Below are 16,043 nucleotides of genomic sequence, written 5' to 3'. Positions count from 1 at the left end.
AAAGGTGCTGCTCCTGCATGAAGCAGGAGTGCAGCGCTGCTTTACATCCCTGTGCACCTTTACTCTCTCCGTCAAGCAGCCACGGGGAGACGTCACATATATTACAGAGGTTTAAGATTACGACTGATAGAAGAGCGTTTGTAGACGCATAAAAGACGACTGATTCCTTTCTATAGCTGACATTTAACAATCCCACGGTGACACCAGTGTCTATGCACGCCACTCAGTTCATGGCAATGTGGTCCACTCGTGACTTTTTGAGCTTTAAACTGCTTCTCAGTACAGTTTGACAACCGAACTACCACCACGAGAACTAAGGCGGCTCCATCTTCTAAGGAAGACTATGAAATGAGGTTAAAAGTTGCAACTCACGTTTATTTTTATTTTTTTTTTGGTCAAACTACTTATTCTAAAATGAATATAGATAAGCTCTCAAACATCCTTTTGACTACAGTCAAGGTGGTACTGGAAATGTAGAGGTTTGTGCGACATGCAGTCCAAAGTGTTCATACCTGATCTGAACAGGTGCCCTTGAGTAGGAGTGAAAAGAGTCTCCGCAGGGAGACATTCATCCTGGAGCACCTGATCAAATGCAACAGTGTAGTGAACGCTGTAAATGTTGGATTATTGGTATCAAAAGTTACAGAAATGGTGAGCAGCACTAACCCCGTCTGATGTGGGAACGTTTCAGGGAGGCGGTTTCTGAAGCAATCCGACTATCTGGATTCAGACAGTATGAAACACGAGGCGGGTTTAAAGAGGCACTCCACCAATTTACTTTTGAAGTCTTAAGTCGTCAGGGCTATTAAAAACACTGCATTACAATCTCACGTTATTGAGAGAATTTGAAAGAAAAGTAAGAGTTTAATGAGAAGACACTGATGTGAGTGGAGGATTGAGTGTTTTTGACACTAAAAATCAAACATCTGGACGTCTGCTGCTTCCAGTTGGCCCATTCTGTTTTTATATATTAGTCAACTGTTAAATCGCTGGAATATCCCTTTAATATAGCTCTTTATAATATAGCTCATTATAACAGAATGAAGATTTAAAGAATATAAGGAATATTTATTTAGAAAAACGCTCAGCACAGTTTACCAGATGTTGAAGAAAACTGGATCAATGTCGACCTATTCATTAATTTCATATAAAACTTATTTCAGCTCAGAAATACTTGGGGGAAAAAATGCTCCTTCATTGACAGGAAACTGAACTAATTAAGTACCAATATGTCAGTGGTGACTGGCACGAGACTAATTGTTTACTAATGAATAAGGACATAGCTGCGAGGCGCTAACTGGTTCCCACACTGCACTGATAGACCCAGTGTGGTGAACAAAAAGAAGAAACAATAACCTCCCATCCAGGAAGAACAAAAGTGGGCTGAGTGCTGCCTGGCCTGTCAGTGCCATGTTCAGGTTGGAGGTACAACAGAGTGAACATTGGCCCTGACTGCCGGCTGTCAACCTGTCAGCCCAAACTTATATTTCCAGGTGACAGTAGCTGATTCCCGGGAGTGAGACCAGGCACAGGGGAGTGGGGGGTGGGGAGGGGGAGGTTAGGATGGGAGGGAGGGAGGGCCGAGAGCAGCGGCGGTAGGGAGAGCCCACTTTGAGGTGAGAGACGGTGGGTGGCAAACCAGATATTGGTCATTGAACAGCGACATGTCAGCAGGAGTCCAGGTGATGTGTGAAGTGCACCTGCACACGCACACCGGATGAGTTCGGCTTCAGCACGCTACACATGACGACGGATCAAAACCCAGCAACAACATAATCAGCAGGGTGGAAGCAAAAAGATGCACTAACAAACATTAGTGGAGTCACAAGAAAACAACTATGAGGATTGAAAAAGTTTTGAGGATGTCTCTCATATATATATAAATAAAGAATAACGACCCATATATCAGATAAGATAATCATTTCTATTATTATACGCATGTATGAAATCACACACGCAACAGTTTTACAGTAATCCTAGTTACAGTCACAGTGGAGCTCGGCCTGTAAAGCACACCACTTCGGCTTAATGAGCAGAGTTTAGGAGTAGCAGCGGCGCTCAGGTCACGAGAGCACTTCACCCAGAAAGCTCACGGAGGGAAAGAGTGGTCTCCGCTCTCCTCTTGTGCTCGGAGATAAGACACTTGATGCGTTAGCGGCCGGCGACTCCTCCGTCAGTTGTTGGGAGGCAAGACGGGGATCGGTAGCATCACGTTGCTGAGGCTCGGCCGAGGAGGATGCTTATTCAGGCTGACCATTGGCACCCTGGACGACCCATTACGATAAGTGTGTCACTCACTACTATGCCAAAAATACCCTGGCTGCTGAATGAGGAGAAGCCACTTAAGGACCTGGCTGGGTCACGAGCTGCCTCACGGTTACAGTCACAACACGGACTTCACACACACACACACACACACACACACACACACACACACACACACACACACACACACACACACACACACACACACACACACACACACACACACACACACACACACACACACACGACCTGAGGAAAACATGCCTGGTCATAATCTGAGTCACAGACTGGTCATCTGAATGGAGGAGAGTTCGCAGGTTGGAGCAGCTCCGTCCAGTTTAACGTCCTCTCCAGCGGTGTCAACTGATCCCAACGTGCTACGAGACAAATGAGAGCCCCGCCTGCGATCGCAATAATATCGCAAATTCAGCCAAACGCTGCAATATTTGCGAGAGCTTGCGATTTCTCCGCAAAAAAAATGTCGTTCGAAGAAGCGCTACTGAAAGTATTGCGGCGTGAAGTAAGTCCTTTCAAACAAAACTCCCTTTATGAAAAAAAATAACTCCTCATTTACAATCTGAAAGCAAAACAGCATTGAAGCTCTTATTTTGACAGCTGATGTTGTGTTTTATATTAGTTGGACTGTCTGTTCTGTAAAGCTGCTTCACTTTTGGTGATGTTTTTTGTAACTTTTAACCCCACGGACTTTCAATAAATCAATTAGAATAAATACATTTTCATTTTTTTTTTAAATAAAATATGTCTATGATGTGCAGCATGATTATTACCACAAGAAGTGATTACATATTTATTCCTTTATCAGATAGTGCTTGAAGAAAATTGAATTTCTCTTTCAAATTCCCACAATTTTACCAAAAAACTAACTTAAAACTACGTCGCAATTTTTGAGAAAATCTGCCGCAAAATCTAAAAATTTTGATCGCAACAATCAGAACCAAACTCGCCGACACCCTGGAGGGACTGAACCGAGGGACACGCTGAGCGGGACCATTGGGACCGTTTTTGGTTGTAAATTTGCACTCTGCTGTCGCTCACACACACATGGACATGCAAATCTTCAGGTGGAGGAGCCGACAGCCGTTACGGCCGCACCACCGGCGCCGTCAGGCATCACAACAAGAGCCGGTCCTTGGCATCAGCCGGGCACCAAATACTGTTCAAATGTGTCTTTGGTGCATAAATCATTGTCACCTGCCACACGAGCCAGAAACAATGACGCCAAACAGCTTCTTTTTTTTTTCGCTGTCGCTTTTGTCTGTGCAACTTTGTCCCCGCTGACCATCCGAGCCGATCAAACCACAAACCAAACAATGGCTCCGTATCAAACGGGCGGCTCACTGGACGCCTGCCGCACACACAGAGAGGTGGCATCTGAACGTGGACGTGTAAACATAGGCCTGTTTCTATAAAAATAAAGAAAAGTACAGTCAGTGTTTAAGTGGGGTAAAAAAAAAACAAGCACTACTCAACTCATTTTTACTGTAAAAGTCCGACTCCAGCAGTAAAACTCAGCTCTTAGGATGTCAATTCATTGCTAAGTTTGCACCTACTGATTATTTCAGGGTCAATCAAACTGCTTACTTGATTACTTTTTAACTTCAACTTGTCTGAGAACAGTAAAATTGCCTCTTACGTTGCCACAGGACAACATAACGTTCACATCTCACCAACAGCCCACAACCAGAGATTCGATGTCACCCAGCAAATAACGCTTTCTTTCATTACCAGTTTTTGTCTTCATCAGTGGTGAATCGGTTGATATACCAACTATTAGGAAACAGGAAAAGAAATATCTGCAAAGGTCCTGAGCCCAAAATGACAGGATCAAACATTCATGTTTATGACCATCCGAAGTCAAAACAGGTTTGATTTATTGAAACAGACGAGAGAATGAATCTGGAACCAGCTCATTAAAAATGACGATCACTTTGACAAGATTTATCAAAACTGTTAATAAATCTTCTGCTGATAAAACAAATCTAAAGCAGCAAATGCTATTTTCATGATCAATTCATAATTTGATTATTTTCTGAATTAATAGATTAGTTCACAAACAGTCAAAAAAAGAATATAACGTATTTTCTAACCCATAACAGACCGACTCGTGCTCCAAGATCATTTTCACACCTGAAAGTCCGAACAAAGATTCAAGTTTTTATAAACATTTGATGTAGTTAGCTTTGGTTTTACATCCAAAGTGGCGTGATGACAGTCTGCCTCAACTTCCTGTAACCGAGTCGAACATCCAAAGCATCTAAATACTCCGTAATCGAACCAAACCGTGGTTCTGTTCGATCCGGTCCACGATCACCTGGTTTGGTTTTAGTCCTTTGATCTGGAGCTTCCTCGTCCTTCCTTTAGATTAAGACCAAACAAGGTCGGTGTGAAAGCACCGGACCGAACGACAAGTTGGACCCAAATACAATGTGCCACTTTTGTTGATAAAAAAAAAAAAAAAAAGGCCTAAAGAATTGATTATTAGTTAATAACAGTTTCCAATTACTTTTGTCAATCAAACGATTGTTTCAGCTCTGAATAAACAGTAAAGGCATCAAATCCTCCCTTTTTATTTTCCTTTATTTGCTTCCTAAAATGACAACTTATCACAACATTATTATGAATTTATCTTTTATCAACTAGCAATCTCTTTCCCACTCCTGTGCTGTAAATATCTAGAGCACAGAGCTTCCACTGCATTCATGATGTTTGGTTTTTATTAGCTTTAAAAATAAATAAATAAATAAATAAATGAAATTGTGAATATCACATTAGGCAAAACAGAAAGCAACGTACCATCCACATCAACCCACATCATGATCGAGTTATACAAAAAGACATAAAGGCAGAAAGATCAAGCGCTCCTCGGGCTCCCTTTTTTCCTGCTTTATATATGAGCCATTGGCTTTTTTTTTCTTCTTTTTTTTAACTTCTTTTGCGGAGATCAAAGGTGAGCGCTGTACGAGAGCTGGGAGGGAAGCATCATTCTCTACCTCCGAGTATCAACAACTGCACCCATTTAAAGGTTAACCACTTTATTCCATAAAAACACACACACCATACGTCATGTAAATGAAGTCTGTAGTCCCGCACAGGCTCACAGAAGGATATTACTATGCTAATCTGGAGCATTTTAGAAGGTAAATGTCAAAAGAAATGAATTACCTTTACATTCCTATGTGCCCCGGTGCAACAGCCCCAGTCTGACATTTGTCCACGAGGAGCTTGTTGTTTCCAGTGTATTTCAAATTACAACACAAAGCATACAATTATTCAGATCCAGTCATTTTTAACTACCAGCCTGTGTGTGTGTGTGTGTGTGTGTGTGTGTGTGTGTGTGTGTGTGTGTGTGTGTGTGTGTGTGTGTGTGTGTGTGTGTGTGTGTGTGTGTGTGTGTGTGTGTGTGTGTGTGTTAACCTTCTGAGCAGAAGATTTCAGCGGCATCACTAAATATCATTGCGATAACTTGCTAACAGTTTGTGGAAGTCAATAAACCCGGAAGCATTGATTCAATCTACGAGTGCTCATTCATTTTTTTTCATAATATGCCCTGCGCTAAGAAGTGTTGGGGTAAATTAAAGAGGTTTTATGGATGATGCTATAGTGAGAAAAAAACAAAAAAACAACAACAACATTGAAGTCTGAAACGGGAGCGCGCTGGGAAACGCAGCTCTGCCTCGTGGTGGTCGGAGGGATGAAAAAAGGGCCGATGTTAGCAAAGGAAGACGGATGGCTGGTGACACGTGGAGTAAGAGCAGGTCAGAGAAGCTCCTGAGGCGCGCGCGCGCACACACACACACACACACACACACACACACACACACACACACACACACACACACACACACACACACACAGCACAAAGTAACTGCTGCACTTTATACACAAATACACACAGCTGTCAGGGGCAGACGAAGATCATTCACAAAACACCCCCCCCTCCTCCTCCTCCTCCTTCTCCTCCCCTGGGTATCACTGACACCGTTTCTCCCTCATACAGGCACGCACACACACACACACACAACCCTGTCTCACACACACAGTTGCCAGGAGGCAGCATGCTGTCCATGTGGCCTGTGGAGAATCATTACTCAGCAGTGCAGACTAAAGAGCCGAGAGTGAACTTCCTCTTTGAAAGCTCAGTCTTCCTCTTCTCCGACTACACGAGAGTCCCAAACAGAAGCCGGAAGTAGGTTTGTGTTTTCTTGGAACCGCGGGTCGTTTTTAAGGAACAGGAACAATCCAGAAAATGTTAGCCGAGCTGTCAAGGAACAGGATCGGACACAGTTTGACACTCAAGAGTGAGTCCAGTGGGTCTGATCAGCTGTCTGTGTGAAGCAGCAAATCCTCCTGTTGACACACGACTGTCTGAATTCACAATTATTTACATTATTCCCTGTCATCAATTATTTTCTCTACGAAGTTACCAACAGTCAAAAACATTAAATTATCTCCCACTAACAACTAATCGATGGACAGAAAATTAATTGACAAGTGTTTTGATAATCAATTATTCATCAATCTCATTTCTTCTTGTCCAGAAGTTCCAAAGATGAATTTGTTCCCGGGTCACATTTGTGGCAGCTTTTCTTTAGTTTCAATTTGAAAATAAATCTAATATTTTGGGGTTTTACACTGCTTCAACTAAAGGAAAGCCATTTGAAGGCATTCTGGAGTCATTTTATACACCAAACAATTAGCCAATCAATTGTGACAATAATCTGCAGACAGATCCTTAGTCACATAAATGTAAAAAAGATCCTCATATCAAATTTGGAATCAGACAAGTCTGCAAAACTAAATGACACCGTGTCTATCCAAAAACTCAGATTCATTCTCTGAAAGATTACTCAAATAGTTCTAGCTGCTCTAAACTTATAATTACAAAAGTAACTCAAACTGGGGCTGCAGATTGTGATCATTTTTATTATCTGTAGATTAATTCATAAAACGCAAAACAATTAGTAATCGTCAAATCACAAAAAACACCACACTCCAAGGCGGCATCCCGCTTTGTCTTGTTTTGTCCAATCAAGTGTAGAGATATTGAATTTACCATTATATATAACTTATATATAACAAAGAAACACGTCAAAGAGTCATATCTGAGAAGCTACAATCACACAGTGAATGTTTGACATTTCTGCTGGAACACCAGCTGAAATGATTGTTCAGTTATCTCCATCTTTGAAACAAACTTTCCCACTAAAATCATTACATATCATTAGAAATACAAAAGTTTGTTTTCCTGTACCAATGAGGCAGCAATGATCATTTTCACGATTGAATAATCTGCTAATTGTTTTCGGTAATTACTTGATTGGTCTGTATTTGTCCTCAATACAGTGGGAAAAAAACCCAGAGATATCAAATTATATTATATTATATTATCTAAGGAGGCTAAAAAAAAAAAACAATAAAAAAAAAAAACACCAACTACCATATGCGAGGAGTTGCTCCATGTTTTGGGAATTTTAAGTTTAAAAAATACGTAAACAACTAAATGATTATGGAAAACAAATTGTCACTGCTTGATTTCAAATTGTGCGATGGAGCATCATATCGTGCACAATAATGTCAGTATGAGTATCAGTAAGTTTTAGCATGATTGAGAAATTTCACAGCGTCATATCGGAAGTATTCGGACTTGTTTATGTAACAATTGTGCGTTTACACAGTGAAATGGGTATAACACACATTTATACACAGCAGCATCAAGCGTGGCTGAAAGTGTTTCCACAGGAGTTACAACTGATCAGATGTTCAACCAGTTATGATAATATGTTACTTTTTACTAGATATCTGAAGGCAAACAGTAACATTTACACTGACATATAAAACTGTAATACTTATTTTGTTGCAGTTGTATGCTCTGTAAATTAATAATAAAACATGTTTCAGTATTTTATCACATTTCAGAAACACCCTGAAATATCATATTATTTTTTTTTAGGGCCATATCACCAACCTCCAGATGGAGAAGAAAAAAAACTGCTGGTTTTTGAACCTCCCACCTCAGGCCACTTCTGCAATATGCTGTCCAGAATAATCTGCGGAGGGTGAAGTAGATTCAAACCGATGACACACTGATGGGATAAATAACAGCATACGAGGCCGTTTATGGATTAAATTAGTTTCACTTTTGAGTGACAAAGCAGTCTTGCAAGATAAGTTGTGAGTTTTTGACAGTAAATGTGCAGTGAGACTGTTGTGTTTGTGAAGTACTTTGCAGCGGGCCTCCCCGAGTACATTAGCCTCAGAGCTGTGTGAGCGCAACACCCTCGTTTTGCTGTTTTTCATTATGTTTTCAACTGTGGTACTTTTGCAAAGAAATATTTACAGAGCGTCTTTGATTAGGATTTAATTCAAACTCAATTTGAGAAGTCAGCCTTGCAGAGCGAAGGGGGGCATCCCTGACGGCTCGTTCCCATGTGTTGGGCAGGCGAGGTGGGTGGGGGGAGCGGGGCGGGACACCTGGTATTACACCATCCAAAACAACAGCACTACAACCCGCTTCAGAGGGTTTCCTTGTGTGTAAGGTGTGATGAAAAGCCACAACATCAGCCCTCGTCCACCACTTAATTAATACATTAATTCATCTGGAGCAGGTGGCCCAAGGCAGGTGAAAGGCTCCATAAAAACCATCCATCGAATTATTACCGGAGATATATCCGCCAATTAAAGGCCCAACAGTGCCGCTGCTAATGAATGAAAAGTTGAAGCATTTAATAAACTGAGCTAAAACGCAGCCGGCAGCACTTCTCATGGACAAGCTCATCTGCGGAGGAAAAAAAAAAAAAAAAATGCTCCTCCTGAACTTTGGTTTACTGCCTGCCACACCAAACTCAGCAGTCAACACACACACACACACACACACACACACACACACACACACACACACACACACACACACACACACACACGTGATGGAGCTGCGGCCTCATGTGACAGCTCCACACTATGATTTGACAAATGTTTATTTGTCCTTAGTGAAAGCTGCTGTCCTCCAGACGCCATGTCTGGGATCACATCCATTAAGGTAATGTGTTCTCTGCACCTGCACCACCGACAAACTCCTGCAACAGCTAAAGTCATTCGAAGTCGTCCCAATTCAGTGACACTAATGAGAGTTTGATAAAACCCTCCTGCCTTCTGCTAAAATCCCCGTTTCTGCTACCTTTAAGTGTGCTTAACAACCGAAAAATGTTCAATTACCTTCCCTCTCTTCTGCCACTCGTACAATAAGGATATGCTTCGGTTTCTTAAGCGAAGAAGTGCTCTGAAAGCACATTAGCCTACATGAAAAACCTGCGTGGAAGACCGTAATGAATGAATAAGGTGACGGGACAGACAGACGTTTTTTTTCTTTGCGTAAAATAATTGTGAGGATATGAACACAAAAAAATACGACCACAAACTATCCTAATTACATTGCAACTTGTGCTTACATACTTTAATAGCAACCATCACCTACAACAAACACTATTATAACCATTAATTCAAGAAACACGGCGGAAACAGTTTCCCTGCACACGACTCACTGACACATTCAGATATCACCTCAGAAGAAAAAGACTCTTATTCCTAGTTCATAACCCTCAGCGTGACACCACAGAGCTGATGCACTCATTCAGACAGATTAGTTCACATTCAGACCTCACAGTTGAGAAATGAGACATAATATTCGCCATTTAGATATACTGATTCTTCAAGGCAAAAGAAAATGCCTCGAGCTCTTCTACAATAAATACAACTGAGAACAAATTAAACAGGATTAAAATAGCGCCTTAAAATTTGTGCCATTTAATATGCACGTGTAGTGTAATGTATTCCAAATGCATTTCTGTGGGTTTACTGAAGTGATGTAAACAGGGCAACTCTCCAGCAGTAAAACGCAGCACCCATCCGCACCCGCTGGCATTTCCAAGTTTGCCCACATTTCAAGCTGTCCTCGGGTAACGCACGCTGGAGGTGATGGATCGAAAGTAAAAAGGGGAATACAAACTTTCCTCTGAACACCGGCGCTCCAGAGAAACGATGGGCCGACTCAGCGTGACACCTCTCATCCTTTCTGCTGTATTTTTGTATAAAAAGACACCGATCAGCCCGGCACTCGGTCTACAAAAATATATTGTGGTGCCATTCAGACTGAACTACGAGGATACGCAGCTTTTAAGTGGCCACAATTTTCCATATTGTGCTGCAGCCGAGTGGCAATCGAAATGTGTGAAAAGCTGTCACCTTAAAGTTTAGAGCAACAAGTGGCGGTAGCACTTCTCCAGATGAAAAAGTTGGCCCAAAATGAACACCTGACTTGCTGGAAATAAAGCATTAAAAAAAACAAAAAAAAAAAACAACCAGCACCGACTAGTACACATAAACATGTCAACTCATGAGTCATTACAACCCGATCATCTCTGATTAGCGGATGTCACATGCCAAATTGTATAAATAGGTCACCACGAATCATTCATCTATCTGTACAGAATGCATGCACAATATTTTTATGAGCAAAAAGTCACATATGTTAAGTATATTTCCAGACCAGAGTGGTGTCAGAGGAATTTTATGCCCCATCAGTGTGTGTGAAGATGCTGTACAGAGTTGATACATCTTTCTCTGACCCTTTTATAGCTAAATTATTCACCCTGATTCTGTAATCTATCCGTTTATGTAAACAACCACCTCGCCTATGACACATAACTGGAGTAAAAACACTACACGTGTGGCTGTTATCTCTGGAGAGCGAGAGAGATGTAGGTAAGCACTGTTGACATGGTTACACTCTGCCTGTGGAAGTAAATTAGGCTATTGTAAACCTGCAGGAAGAAAAAAAAGCTGTGACACTTGGCTGACACCTTGGGCTGCTTGTAAACACAACTGCAGCCAGTCCGACTCTCACGTGGCTCACGAGACGTTCGGGGCACACGAGTCTGATCTGGAAACAGTTGGGGGGGGAGGGTACACACGGCTGTACAACTGGGGGCTACACGACCACACCTACTCTATCCGCTGATCCGGAGTCAGTCAGACTTGAAGCAGCAGTAGTGCACACAGTGTACCCCCAGCATGAAGCAAACTTCAGGTGCACCTGTGAGGTCATAGACGGCAACAAAAATATGAGAGCAGGGATGTGACTAAGCACATGTGAGCTGAGGGGTTTGATGAAACAAATAAAAACAATGGTGGATCCACAACAGTACAGTCATCATGCAAATTACTGCAGTGGGAGGAACTGAGCAAACCTTGTTCTGCAAATGCTTTTGATAAATACAAGCAGAGAAGGCCTGCGTGATATGAGGATGTGCAATAACAGTGTTCAATATTGTGATGATGATATGACTTGCAATAAATAAATATTAAAGTGTGCATATGTAGTGTTCAGTTCCCATTACACTGCTCGCATACACACCAAACATCGAATAGCATAGCTCACCGTATAATTAAATGCATTATTTCAAATAAAACTGCACATGACTACCCGCCCAATTAAAGTGAACATTAACGGTGTGGCCCAACATATCCAGGGCTCCATCTGATTGGTCAGATGTTCACATGCTGAGTGCCTGGCATGTGTAAATAAAATTATTTTTCTTTTTATATGCAGGCTTCTGCTCCGTATTTACCGTGCATGTTCATATCGCTATGACGATATAAATATCGGTAAGCACCACCAGAGATCATTTCTGTTGATACTAGAGAATATTCTGATATATTTTTTACATAAAAATATATATATATATATGTATATATATAAAAAACGATATATATATATATATATAAAACGATATTAAAACTACATAAATGCAAACAATAGTGTTTTAAAATGAGTGCAAAACAGAGAAAGCCCGCTGGGACTATGTTGTCTTGACTCGGTGGAGGAACACATCGCTGGGCAGAGGGGGCTGTTTTTCTGCAGCCTGCCATTAGATGCAATTATAAATGGCCGAGAGCAGAGGGACGGGGAGCCAATCAGATCTCGGCTCGCATGTCAACCTAAGACCAACTGTCTCCTGGCTCTGACAGCAGGATTTTTACCTCCATAATTCAAATCCCAAAGCAAAGGCAATCTGCACTTTGCCAACTCCAACCCGGCGGGGCCGTGTTTACCGCCGGTGCACGGAGGAAAAGCGCAGGGCGGAGAAATAAAAAAAAAAAAAAAAAAAAAAAAAAAGGGCGAACCGAGTCGAACCGGAGCCGCAATGAATGAAAACCCTCTCCGGAGGACGAGTCAACCGCGGTCACAATCACACTTTGAACACTTTACCGGAGGGAGATGTTCGCCGTTCACCGGACCGAGAACATCTCCGCCTCGGCGGCTTTTGAACCGACACGCGGGGGGGGGACGGAGGGAGGGAGGGGGGGGGGGGCTTTTCTTAACGATTATGCAAATGTTAGTTAACGGCTATCGCTGCCATTTGCGTCTTGTTTATCGCCCCTGACAGCCGCTGACTCGACTTCCGACGGCACCGGAGGGAGCTCGGTACCGAGAAGCAGCTCATTTCGGCCGCGGATTCAAAACACCAGAAAACGAGAGCGGGGCTGCAGCCCTGAAAAAAAATGCGCGAGGAGGCTGAAGAAGCACCGCGAACAACTATCACCTTATCTCCCTCTGCACGCGCGCACACACACACACACACACATACACGCGCACATACACACACACACACACATACATACACACACACACGCACGCACGCACGCACACACACACACACACACACACACTTCCCCCCCCCTCGCTAACTCTTGCTCTACTTAGTCAAACTCTTGCCCCGCACCGAGCAAGGGACGCACACCAATACGCACAACTCCGAAAGTTGTCCCCGGCCCGGTGCGCGTCTTCTCCCGGAGTGTAAACACCTCGGAGAGGAGGTGGTGCTGGGAGAAAGAGAGAGGCAGCCATTTTAGAGCTCTCGCTACATAGACAATGGCTGGTCCGGTGCTACACGCTACTCCGCCGGGCTCTTTCTGCGCCGCTGAGTGACTCCAACTCGGTCAAAGTGTGTCAGTGCAGTGAGTGAAGTTTACCTGGTTCCTGTTCGGAGGTTGTCCGGTGTTTCCCGGGCTCATGGGGGGCTGGTGGTGGGTCCTTTGTTGCCAACCCGGATGGACCCCACCGTACTGACTGCTGCCCAGATCCCCCGGTCCCTTGTTGGCCCCTTCCTGATTGTTGTAGTCTCCCTGCGGGTAGTTCGGGTAGCTCCTGGCCGAGCTGGGCGACGTCAGCAGCTGGTTTAAAGTTGGCGTAGACGTCGGTTGTTGGTTTCCCATGTTATACCTCTGGTTATTATAAGAGGCAGCCATAGCTGTGGTTCCTCCTGCTGGCTGCTGCTTGCCTGGCTGCCCCCCAGCCGCCGGAGGCTGGTTGTTACGCGGGGAATTCATGGCCCCGTACCCTTGGCCCTGATAAGAAGTCCTGTTCTGGAACGGGCTGTAGTTGTTGTAATGGTTCGGGTAGCCGTGTTCGTGTGAATTAGGGGGGTAAGGGTCCATCATGCCCGGCCCCGATGCAGCTGCCATGCCAGGGCTTTGTTGTCCGCCATGTTGATGAAAAGGGGCCCGGCTGTAGTGCTGGTTGTAACCGTAAGGAGGTGGAGGAAAGGGGCCCGGGTGATGGTGTCCCATCCCGGGATGGTTATTCCCTTCGGGTCCGCCCGCATCATTCTGGGTACTGCTATTATTATTTACCCGGGGTAAATTCCCGTTTCCGTTCTTCATGTCAGGATCCCCTCCTCCCCCAGCATTTCCAGCATCGGTCCCGTCCTGCAGCTCCTTCTGGCCTGGAGATCCGCCGTCAGGTCCCGGTTCCTTATTTTCATGCTGTTTCTCCCCCGGTACCGACTCCTCCTGTGTGTCCCGATCCGGCTTTTTGAGTTCGGATGGCGGGCTAGTGTTGAGAGTGGCGACGCTTGCGACCTGAGCGGCCATGATATCCCTCTCTCTCTCTCTCCTCCACTCTTTCTCTGCCTCTCTCTCTCAGCACGGCGACTCACTCACAAGCAAAAAACTCCGAATAACCATTGAATATAAATACAATTATATTTATAACAACGTACCCGTTGTCCCGGTTCATTCCCCCCTTTTCCCTCCGCCCGGACTGGTATCCGGTAATCCACCGCGACTCCGTTTAAAGTTAAAACGGAGAGGGGAAAGTTTGTGAAAGAAAAGATATATAAATACAGAGCCGGGGAAATGAATTTCACCGACACCAGTGAGTGTGTGTGTGTGTGTGTGTGCATGTGTGTATATGTGTGTGTGTGTGTGTGTGTGTGTGTGTGTTGGAGGGGGGGCTTCTGTTACAGCGAGAGCGCGAGCTCGAAATCAACCAAACCAGCACGAGGCTCCGCGAGACACAGCCATCTTACCGACCTGTCGCGAGGACGTGAAAACCCGGAGTGGAGTCCCCGGACCCGGACTCCTTCTCCTCCTCCTCCTCCTCCTCCTCCACCACCTCCTCCTCCTTCTCCTTCTCCAACATTGTTTATACCCGAGAAGAGCCATGGTTGGAGGCTCTTATTGCGCTTTCAGCTGAGCTCGTGCAAGGAAAAAATAAATAATAATAATAATAATAATAAAATGTCGACGTGTTTGAAAAGCTCCCAACAGGAGGAGTTCTCCTCCTCCTCCTTCTTCTTCTTCTTCTCCTTCTCCAACATTGTTTATACCCGAGAAGAGCCATGGTTGGAGGCTCTCATTGCGCTTTCAGCTGAAAAATAATAAATAATAATAATAATAATAATAAAATGTCGACGTGTTTGAAAAGCTCCCAACAGGAGGAGTTCTCCTCCTCCTCCTCCTCCTCCTTCTTCTTCTTCTCCTTCTCCAACATTGTTTATACCCGAGAAGAGCCATGGTTGGAGGCTCTCATTGCGCTTTCAGCTGAGCTCGTGAAAGGAAAAAATAAATAATAATAATAATAATAATAAAATGTGGAGGTGTTTGAAAATCTCCCGACACGTGAGGCCGTGCAGGGACGGGCTTGTCTGATAAAGTAGTTCATGTCTTCAGACTCGGGGCCTTTTAAAGTTTTGAACAATATCCGCATGGTGCTCACAGATAGAAGTTGTGCGCCACTACGTCACGAGGCTGTTGTCTTTAACGCACACATGATAGTGAAAGAGTTTTAGTGTTTACAGGCTTTAACTTAATACTTGAGTTTAAACCTGGTTTTAAACAGCTCCACACACTCTGTCCAACACCGCTGAATACACAGCGCTTCACCTCCACTGTGAAATAAATCCACCCTAAATCACGTCCTTTAACTGCCTGTAAATCAGAGATAACACGTCAGCCCGTGATGCTTGGTGAGGAAACTCCGAGCTCCTCTGGTGTTTACCTCGGTTTGTGTTATTTCTTATTATCTGGAGAAAGAAGTGGACCAAAACGGGGCCTGGATGTCATCTCCAGTCAGAGAGGGGCCGAGGGGAGGAAGTGACCGCGTCCATGTGTCTGCAGCAGCAAATGAGAGGAGCGGAGTCACAGGAGGAGAGTGGAGGAGAGCATGCAATTACAACCTGTGTGTGTGTGTGTGTGTGTGTGAGGGAGGAGGAGGAGGAGGAGGAGGAGGAGGAGGGGGAGACTGAGCCAGTCACAGAGCAGGAAGTGAAGATAGAAAAAGAAAAACAGTGCTGGTGGGAAAGTGACAGTTATAATAAGGCCGCTGAAATTCAACAAATCACGTGTTTTCTGTTGGAAGTCAAATCTCACGACGAGAACGAGACGAGATTTGGAGGAAGCATTAAAAGTCTCCCGCTATA

The 16,043-nt window shown here is 44.0% G+C and overlaps 1 protein-coding gene across 1 annotated transcript in view; it reads right to left on the bottom strand.

Moving 5' to 3' along the window:
• Positions 1–14,593, bottom strand: part of arid1ab (AT-rich interactive domain 1Ab) — a 57,803-nt gene extending 43,210 nt beyond the window's left edge. The window contains 1 exon segment of the mRNA XM_069703370.1: positions 13,315–14,593. Within this exon segment, the coding sequence (XP_069559471.1) occupies positions 13,315–14,214 (900 nt within the window). The 5' untranslated portion in view covers positions 14,215–14,593.
• Positions 14,594–16,043: the final 1,450 nt, after the last annotated feature.

The sequence above is a fragment of the Brachyistius frenatus genome, unplaced genomic scaffold, assembly GCF_029030835.1.
Source record: "Brachyistius frenatus isolate BFR_SWC_R1_liver_20210118 unplaced genomic scaffold, ASM2903083v1 Contig_46, whole genome shotgun sequence".
Classification (NCBI taxonomy): domain Eukaryota; kingdom Metazoa; phylum Chordata; class Actinopteri; family Embiotocidae; genus Brachyistius; species Brachyistius frenatus.
Note: the sequence above shows the minus strand (reverse complement) of the source record. Positions and strands in the feature narration are given on the sequence as shown.